General features: G+C 40.1%; 1 protein-coding gene across 1 annotated transcript; it reads right to left on the reverse strand.

The window, feature by feature from the left end:
* Window positions 1–690: 690 nt before the first annotated feature.
* LOC311111475 (uncharacterized protein) lies at window positions 691–3,629 on the reverse strand. The gene is made up of 6 exons (XM_084154210.1): window positions 3,396–3,629; window positions 2,827–3,004; window positions 2,580–2,719; window positions 1,887–2,156; window positions 1,670–1,748; window positions 691–1,421 (listed from the first exon to the last, which is right to left on the reverse strand). The coding sequence occupies exons 1-6, from the start codon at window positions 3,478–3,480 to the stop codon at window positions 1,187–1,189; spliced, it is 987 nt and encodes a 328-aa protein (XP_084010336.1). The 5' UTR covers window positions 3,481–3,629; the 3' UTR covers window positions 691–1,186.
* Window positions 3,630–10,862: the final 7,233 nt, after the last annotated feature.

A 10,862-nucleotide genomic window follows, 5' to 3' on the forward strand; every position in this document is an offset into this window, starting at 1 on the left:
TTTATCTCTGGATCTGGAACACTGCTGTAGCTGTGATGAATGAAGGCTGGTACATTTCCACTGTCCCTTTCCATGTGTGCTTGTTTTTAGAGGATGTCATGCAGAAGGTTCCAAGGAGGACACTGAAGTCAGTTATGGACACTGTAGGTAAAATACATTGTACTTGTATGCACTGTATGATATTTGCTTGAAATATTTGTGTGAATGTTTTGTTTGAATTTGAATGAAAACAGAGGCATTTCTATTGGTCAGAGTATGCAATATTTAATTTGAATGTACTGTATCTATAACTTTGGAAAGCAACATTGAGTCAATTGAATTGTGAGAGTTTGGAGAAGAGAGAAAAATGTGAAAGCATGTCTTCTCTTCTAGTTGCACTGAGATACAAGAGGCACATATTTTATCTCTACTGTCCAAAGATGTTATACTGCTCTATCTCACCTCTTGCTCGTTAATGGTTGACAGAATGCTATAAAATAACCTGTTTTTAATTGTTACTTTTGTTATCAATAAAGATGTTTAACATGGATTATTTATTTATTTATTTATTATTGCAGCAATTTAAAACTGTGAGATGATGGAATAGATTGTTTATTAGAACATTAATATTATTAAGCACTAACCCAAATCTCATGGCAGTAGCCTACTACATTTCCAAAAAAAGGCTAAGAAGTAACTGCAAGGCAGGGATACAAAATGTTTGAATTTATTGCATCAGTTCAAGATTGGCATTAGGTTAAAAACATTATTTAACATGCAGTAGTAAGCAGTGGCCCTGGAATATTGATTAACTCTATCTGAAGTCGTCAAATCAATGATCTGTATAGCAGAAAATATGAACCCATTTTCATTTCAGCCACAATACTAGTCCTAGCCCCAACTCATCCACATTGCAACAATAATTGCCTTGATGACATCGCCATCTAGTGGCTAAAATATAGGACGATCTCTAGAACAATCTATTTCGAATATGAACAACAAAAAACGAGACATAAAGTAACTTTTTAAATCAAAATTGGAAAGACCTCCCATGCTATAAATAAATGCATTTGAATAACATCAATGCACACTTTGTACAAACTACTAAACAACATAACTTCCATAAGCAGGAACATAACTTTAAAAAAGGAACATTACTTTTAAAATACAGTCAGATCTTATCTTTGGTCTTACAGAATCTAAAGCATCAAGGTTCTGTCTCTAATGCTGAATCTGTGTTGGTCTCATCACTGATGTTCACACTGACGTCATTGGCTGTCTCTTTGCACACATCCTCCTCAGGTTCAGCCTTAGCTTCAGCCTCAGTCTGGGCTTCCTTTGTGTCCTTCATACAGGTGTGTGCTGCACACTCCTCTGTCTCAATGTACTCTTTCTGCTGCTCCACATCCCAGCAGGGGAGAATAGTCTTCAGCCCATTGTTCCTTTGTAAAGAGAAGAAAAATGAAATGTGACTTCCAGGCTGAACGCCAGTTAATACAGCGTTAAATTATATCCCAAACGTTCCTCTGATACAAATAAAATGTTTGCATGATCATGTCAACATGTATATGTTATAGTAATTGTGATTAATGAATTACCTTGATCTAAATAATGGCTTTCAAGTCAAGGAATCTTACATATCTTGTTTTTTCACTTTTACAAACATGTTGTTGTTTTTTTAAACACTTACGTTCTAAAGTACCAGAGAATGGCCATTGCAGTTAGAAGGAGAACAAAGGTCGAGGTGATAACTAATGCTTTTGACACCGCTAAAACAACAGAGCACAGGAGAGGGAAGAGATTACTCATACAAAATAGGCCTTGTCACTTTCACTCCCAATGGTAATGATGACAGAACAGAGTGGTTTGATGGACAACAGCAATGCTGGTAGTTAAATGTCTCAAACCTCCGATTGAAGAATTTGCACTGCTCATGGACTGGGGTAGTTCTACCTCTACCTCCTCTGGGTTGTCAGAAAAAATACTGAGAGAGAGAAGGGAAGAACGAGACTGAGAGGTGGGCCGGGCAGACTGTGTGGAGCGGACAAGATGAGTGATGACTGGAGAGAGGGAGGTAGAGGGGAATGAGGCCGCTCCTGAAGGAGAAGGATGTGGTCCCTCCTGTTGCTCCTGTGTGGTCAAAGGGATATCAGTTGTGGTATCCTCCAATTGTCTCACTGTAGTAAGTAAATAAAAGTATAAATTAGAAAATGTATTCACATTCAATTAAATTAATAACTTGATATCCAGCATTGACATCACAGTGGCTGTTTGCTAAATATTTTCATTTCACTCAATTCCTAAAACTTGGTCACACCACCCCAGGGACAGTTCAGGAAGTTAATGTAGGATGTTTTTCACGCTCAAATGTTCCCTTTTCCTCTCACGTTCATAAAATTGTTAGTCTCACAAAAGGAAATGAAAGTATGTGATTGGACTTTCTGGAAAAATCCCAAATGCCTCCGAGTTTAGGGTCAACAGAAAGGCACAGAGCAATTAGCCTACGTATCCATGAATCACCATACCATACCATTTCTCTACTTTACCTTTGATCCATTGACTGCATTGAGATTAAGATTTTTTAAAATCCTTAACTGTACCTGAAGCAACGAAACAGAACACATCAAAAAGTTTGGTGACAGAGGCTCTCCATTTGATGACACCGGTCTGGTTTTGACCACAGGTTTTACTGGCCTCAATACGAGGGATCACTGCAAAATGTTCATCAATCCACCCAAACCTGGAGATACAGACGATTTGAAATGGATGAATTAATTCCCAGAGGTTATCTATTATTAAAAGGATCACTAGCATACAAAGAAAAATCTAATCCAAATGCCATTTTACCTGCATGTTTCCAAGCCCAGTCTCTGAGCCTCTTCAACCTGGGAATTGGAGGCCATGGTTACACCCAGAGACCAGCACACCTCCCTTGCCTCAGAGGCATTGAAGGCATAGGTCAACTGGTTGAGGGCATTTGTGTAGCTGACCAGAAACACCCCAGCGATTTGGCTATCTGGGAAAGCTGGTGAAAGGGGAATTGAAGATACGTTTCTGTGCATGTTTGCTGGTTTTAAAACATGATTCATATTTCACTGTTCTTGTTTCTAATTAGTCAAGATTATCTATTTGAAAATCCAATAATAAGTCGGAATATGTTAAACTCATTTGTTTTTTCTTTTAGATCAATTAGTGAACAATTATCACTTAATGCATTTGTATGCCTGGTATTACTTAATGTATTTTTATATCAATGTTCATCAGTAATTATTAATGAACAAAACAAAATCACTTCAAAATAATTATCCAAAAGCACAATGCATATTTGAGAACGGATTTCGATTAGTGAAAGAAGGTAACATTTTTTAACTTTGAGGCGCACACACAATATAATCCAAAAAATAAAACAATCTTACCATGAATTTTGCTAGGATCAACATGTAGACCAGAGAATGCTAGTGTGAGAGGCAGCAGTAGTGAGAGGATCCAAACCTGCATCATGGTTACTAATGGTCAGAGACACAGGACTGGGAGCTACTAGGATGACAAGTGTTCCACTGTGTGTCTGTGAGCCAAATGAAGGGGTTAGTGAGAGGTGATTCTCTTCAGATCAGAAGGGTGGGTTCATGGAGTGTACAAGGCTGTTGTATAAATGACCAGTCAGACGAGGTGGTGACAAGGCCACGGAACCATCAGGAAGCGGAAGCAGGAAGTACATTGTACAGGCCATTCAGTATGAGCACTTTAGGAACCAACCAGGTCCAAGAAGAAGATAAACGTACCAAGACGTTAACATAACATGGTGCAGAAGGTTCGGAAGTGTGGGATAAACTGCTGAAGTAGTGGTAATATTTTTTAAGAGGTTAATTAACAGAGAATAAGATCAACAGCTCTTACTCATAATGTGTAATAACACATTATGCTTTGAAAGACAAATGGAGGATTGCATCCAAACCGATCTTCAAGACTCCTTTACCAACTTCAAGAAAACATTTCTTAGAGGATCATTTCTGATCTGACCTCAAGGATCCCTTCTATTAAAACAACTAACATTAAAACATTGAACCTGAGGAAAACCAAAGGCTCTAATGATAATTTGTTTTAATAGATAGGCACGTGAAATTGGGAGTCTGCCTAAAAAACGTATGAATACAGAATAAGCATAAATCAAACAAGCTACTCCTTAATTGTTATTCTTTCGAGAGAGTCCAGGAGGAATGTTTGGCACAGATAGATGTTGGGCAAATTGTTTATTTCTATTGGCTTTGGCACCTCACACAATGATTTCCTCCCTCTGCCCATTGCTTGTCATTAACAAGCTCATGATCCCTGGCATCCTCTGATGTGACTCTGACACACAGCGAAATCCAACTTCCAGCAAAACACCTCACCCCAACCTAGTACAGCAGGAAATGACGCAGGCAGAACTGAAAAATAAGCAAAAGTAGTTGTTTGCCATATGAGAAGAGTCAGTGACATTTAAAAATCACAAAAAAATGAACATCTAAAGAGGACATTTATATTTTATTTTGTGACATTCATTTAATATTAAAATAGAGATAGTCACTCAAGCAGCCTTGACACACTGCAGCTACAGCCCAATGGACCCAATTAGATTACAGAAGTGGTTTCCTGAGAGATATGAAAGGTTCATAAGATCTTTCATTTTCATAAGTGCAGGGCGGAAGGGAACAAGCGCTGTGTCACTCATTCCTCCAAGGAAACGACTGATTTGGGAGGTTAGCATGAGAACTCTGCCAACACACCTGCTTGCTTTATCTAAACTGCACCTGTCTGTGTGACACATTATTCACTCAGGAAATGAAGGCTGCGAGTTTTAAGGCACCTTTATTTCAAGGCGAAGATGTCACAACAGAAAACCATCGCACACATGTGCGAAGAAGATAAAACATTTCTCATGCTGTGTAAAAGTGCTCTCGTACATGAAGGAAATCTTTCAGTGCTCAGGGGACGCAAACCAACACAGTAACAACACAAACAAACAAGAACCATCAGCTGCTAAATATTGCACTTGAGGAACTACTTTGGAATGTGCTTGTATTACATATTTTCAAAAAAAGTATCTGCTTAAATACCACAAATATAGATATTTTACTAAAGATTTTTATTTAAACATATCTATCTCTTGAAATATCTCTGTAAATCTCTTCAGGGGATGTCATCTTACTGGACCTGAGAGAACGAACATACAGTAACATTAGAGTGTTAGATAAATGTACATTAGTCTAATGTCTACTGTGACATTTGTCTTAGGGAACTCATCATGAATCATCAATTTTCGCCCAAGGGGCCACATTCAGTCCTCCAGGATGACATTCAGAGTAGGACAAGGAATAATAACAATACATTGTGAATATATACTGTGAGGTCCAAAAGTATTTGGACAGTGACAATATTTGTTGTTTTGGCTCTGTACTTCAGCACTTTGGATTTGAAATGATACAATGACTATAAAGTGCAGACTGTCAGCTTTAAATTGAGGGTATTTTCATCCATATCGGGAGAACAGTTTAAAAATTACAGCACTTTTTGTACATAGTCCTCCCATTTTAGGGAACCAAAAGTATTTGGACAAATTCTCTTCTATGTGTATTAAAGTAGTCAAAAGTGTAGTATTTGGTCCCATATTCATAGCATGCAATGACTACATCAAGCTTGTGACTACAAACTTGTTGAATGCATTTGCAGTTTGTGTGTCAGATTATTTTGTGCCAAATATAAATGAATGGTAAATAATGTGTTGTGTATTTTGGAGTCACTTTTAGTGTAAATAAGAATAGAACATGTTTCTAAACACTTTTAAATTAATATGGATGCTACCATGATTACGGATAATCATGAATTAATCGTGAATAATGATTAGTGTGAAAGTTACTGAGGCATAAATATCATACCCCCCCCCAAAATGCTAACCCTCCCTGTTCATACTGTTCATTGTGTCATTCAGGATTATCCGTAATCATGGTAGCATCCACATTAAAATAGAAGTGTTCAGACAAATATTTTATTCTTATTTACAACTTATTTACAAATGACACAAATTATTTTACAATTCCTTTCTAGTAGTCAAATCTGTAGTACTTGGCTTGTGACGCTACAAAATAATCGGAAACACAACCAAAACAAACTGTGAATGCGTCCAACAAGTTTGTAGCGTCACAAGCCAAATACTACAGATTTGACAACTTTAATACACATACAGTTGAAGTCGGAAGTTTACATACACTTAGGTTGGAGTCATTCAAATTTTAACCACTCCACAAATGTCTTGTTAACAAACTATAGTTTTGGCAAGTCGGTTAGGACATCTACTTTGTGCATGACACAAGTCATTTTTCCAACAATTGTTTACAGACAAATTATTTAACTTATAATTCACTGTATCACAATTCCAGTGGGTCAGAAGTTTACATACACTAAGTTGACTGTGGCTTTAAACAGCTTGGAAAATTCCAGAAAATGATGTCATGGCTTTAGAAGCTTCTGATAGGCTAATTGACATAATTTGAGTCACTTGGAGGTGTACCCGTGAATGTATTTCAAGGCCTACCTTCAAACTCAGTGCCTCTTTGCTTGACATCATGGGAAAATCAAAAGAAATCAGCCAAGACCTCAGAAAAAAATTGTAGACCTCCACAAGTCTGGTTCATCCTTGGGAGCAATTTCCAAATGCCTGAAGGTACCACGTTCATCTGTACAAACAATAGTACTGTCACGCCCTGGCTCGGGGGACTCTTAAATGTTGAGCCAGGGTGTGGAGTTTCTGTTACATTTTCTATGCTTTTGTTCTAGATCGTTTATATCTATGTTGGCCAGGGTGGTTCCCAATCAGAGACAGCTGTAGCTCGTTGTCTCTGATTGGGGACCATACTTAGGCAGCCTGTTTGGCACTAGTATTTTGTGGGATCTTGTTCCGTAGGGTTTTGTGTATAACCTAGGACTTCACGTATCGTTTGGTTTATTGTTTTGGTTCGTGTGTGTACACAAATAAAGAATGTACGCTTATCACGCTGCGACTTGGTCCGCTTCATCTGTCGATAATCGTGACAGAAGATCCCACCATAAACTAGTGAAAACAGGCTGCCTAAGTATGGTTCCCAATCAGAGACAACGAGCTACAGCTGCCTCTGATTGGGAACCACCCTGGCCAACATAGATATAAATGATCTAGAACAAAAGCATAGAAAATGTAACAGAAACTCCACACCCTGGCTCAACATTTAAGAGTCCCCCGAGCCAGGGCGTGACAAGTACACAAGTATAAACACCATGGGACCACGCAGCCATCATACCGCTCAGGAAGGAGACGCGTTCCGTCTCCTAGAGATGAACGTACTTTGGTGCGAAAAGTGCAAATCAATCCCAGAACAACAGCAAAGGACCTTGTGAAGATGCTGGAGGACACAGGTACAAAAGTATCTATATCCACAGTAAAACGAGTCCTATATCGACATAACCTGAAAGGTCGCTCAGCAAGGAAGAAGCCACTGCTACAAAACCACCATAAAAAAGCCAGACTACGGTTTGCAACTGCACATGGGGACAAAGATCGTACTTTTTGGAGAAATGTCCTCTGGTCTGATGAAACAAAATAGAACTGTTTGGCCATAATGACCATCGTTATGTTTGGAGGAAAAAGGGGTCAGCTTGCAAGCCGAAGAACACCATCCCAACCGTGAAGCACAGGGGTGGTAGCATCATGCCATGGGGGTGCTTTGCTGCAGGAGGAACTGGTGCACTTCACAAAATACAGAGGGAAAAAAGTATTTGATCCCCTGCTGATTTTGTACATTTGCCCACTGACAAAGAAATGATCAGTCTATAATTTTAGTGGTAGGTTTATTTGAACAGTGAGAGACAGAATAACAAACAAAAAATCCAGAAAAACGCATGTCAAAAATGTTATAAATTGATTTGCATTTTAATGAGGGAAATAAGTATTTGACCCTCTCTCAATCAGAAAGATTTCTGGCTCCCAGGTGTCTTTTATACAGGTAACGAGCTGAGATTAGGAGCACACTCTTAAAGGGAGTGCTCCTAATCTCAGCTTGTTACCTGTATAAAAGACACCTGTCCACAGAAGCAATTAATCAATCAGATTCCAAACTCTCCACCATGGCCTAGACTAAAGAGCTCTCCAAGGATATCAGGGACAAGATTGTAGACCTACACAAGGCTGGAATGGGCTACAAGACCATCGCCAAGCAGCTTGGTGAGAAGGTGACAACAGTTGGTGCGATTATTCGCAAATGGAAGAAACACAAAATAACTGTCAATCTCCCTCGGCATGGGGCTCCATGCAAGATCTCACCTCGTGGAGTTGCAATGATCATGAGAACGGTGAGGAATCAGCCCAGAACTACACGGGAGGATCTTGTCAATGATCTCAAGGCAGCTGGGACCATAGTCACCAAGAAAACAATTGGTAACACACTACGCCATGAAGGACTGAAATCCTGCAGCGCCCGCAAGGTCCCCCTGCTCAAGAAAGCACATATACAGGGCCGTCTGAAGTTTGCCAATGAACAACTGAATGATTCAGAGGAGAACTGGGTGAAAGTGTTGTGGTCAGATGAGACCAAAATCGAGCTCTCAACTCGCCGTGTTTGGAGGAGGAGGAATGCTGCCTATGACCCAAAGAACACCATCCCCACCATCAAACATGGAGGTGGAAACATTATTCTTTGGGGGTGTTTTTCTGCTAAGGGGACAGGACAACTTTACCGCATCAAAGGGACGATGGACGGGGCCATGTACCGTCAAATCTTGGGTGAGAACCTCCTTCCCTCAGCCAGGGCATTGAAAATGGGTCGTGGATGTGTCACGGTTTCGGCCGAGGCAGCTCCTCCTCCTTGTTCGGGCGGGTTTCGCCGGTCGTCGTCTCCGGAGTACTAGCTGCCACCGCTCCATGTTTCCTTATCGGTGTGTAATTCTGTCACAATGTTAGAAATGGTGTGGTGTGGAATCAGGCGCAGAAGCAGATGGACAGTCCAACAAGACTTTACTGGAGAGTGCAAAATAATCCAAAACAGCCAGAGGCCAAAAAGACGCACACAGGCGTCAAAACACGAGCGCACAACACAGGGCGCAAAACTCTCCTCAACCGAGGAGGAAGCTAAATAGCAATGGCGTACCGAAACATGGGTAACGCACAAACACCTGACACAAAACAATTACACACAACACTACACTAACAACAAGGAAACTAAATAGGGTGCTTAATGAGACATAACACAAGACAGGTGTGGCTAACAGACAAAACTAATCAAACAGGAAACATGGAGCGGTGGCAGCTAGTACTCCGGAGACGACGACCGGCGAAACCCGCCCTAACAAGGAGGAGGAGCTGCCTCGGCCGAAACCGTGACAGGATGGGTATTCCAGCATGACAATGACCCAAAACACACGGCCAAGGCAACAAAGGAGTGGCTCAAGAAGAAGCACATTAAGGTCCTGGAGTGGCCTAGCCAGTCTCCAGACCTTAATCCCATAGAAAATCTGTGGAGGGAGCTGAAGGTTCGAGTTGCCAAACGTCAGCCTCGAAACCTTAATGACTTGGAGAAGATCTGCAAAGAGGAGTGGAACAAAATCCCTCCTGAGATGTGTGCAAACCTGGTGGCCAACTACAAGAAACGTCTGACTCTGTGATTGCCAACAAGGGTTTTGCCACCAAGTACTAAGTCATGTTTTGCAGAGGGGTCAAATACTTATTTCCCTCATTAAAATGCTAATCAATTGATAACATTTTTGACATGCGTTTTTCTGGATGTTCTTGTTGTTATTCTGTCTCTCACTGTTCAAATAAACCTACCATTAAAATTATAGACTGATCATGTCTTTGTCAGTGGGCAAACGTACAAAATCAGCAGGGGATCAAATACTTTTTTCCCTCACTGAAGATGGCATCATGAGGAAGGAAAATGATGTGGATATATTGAAGCAACATCTCAAGACATCAGTCAGGAAGTTAAAGCTTGGTCGCAAATGGGTCTTCCAAATGGACAATGACCCCAAGCATACTTCCAAAGTTGTGGCAAAATGGCTAAAGGTCAACAAAGCCAAGGTATTGGAGTGGCCATCACAAAGCCCTGACCTCAATCCTATAGAACATTTGTGGGCAGAACTGAAAAAGTGTGTGCGAGCAAGGAGGCCTACAAACCTGACTCAGTTACACCAGCTCTGTCAGGAGGAATGGGCCAAAATTCACCCGAAACGTTTGACCCAAGTTAAACAATTTAAAGGCAATGCTACCAAATACTAATTCTGACCCACTGGGAATGTGATGAAAGAAATAAAAGCTGAAATAAATCATTCTCTCTACTATTATTCTGACATTTCACATTCTTAAAATGTATTGGTGATCCTAACTGACCTAAGACAGGGAATTTTTACTAGGATTAAATGTCAGGAATTGTGAAAAACTGAGTTTAAATGTATTTGGCTAAGGTGTATGTACGTTCCGACTTCAACTGTATAAGTGAATTAGTCCAAATACTTCTGGCTCCCTGAAATGGGGGGACTATGTACAAAAAGTGCTGTAATTTCAAAAAAATTCACCTGGTATGGATGGAAATGCCCTCAAATTAAAGCTTACTTTCTGCATTTTAACCTCATAGTCATTGTATCATTTCATATCCAAAGTGCTGGACCTCACTGTAGATAAGAAAACATTTCATCAAACTATTATACTTGGCCCCCTAAGCAACAATCATATATCACCATCACAAACACTCAGGCAGCTTTCCTAACAACATAAATATGCCTTGATAAAGTTTATGATCATTAGAAGGCTTATCCTCTGAAACCATGAAAATAATCAACAAATGCTCCCAAAGATACATCCCCAAACCCTATATCTTCAA

Source organism: Coregonus lavaretus (assembly GCF_964263955.1).
Source record: "Coregonus lavaretus genome assembly, chromosome: 37".
Taxonomy (NCBI): Eukaryota; Metazoa; Chordata; class Actinopteri; order Salmoniformes; family Salmonidae; genus Coregonus; species Coregonus lavaretus.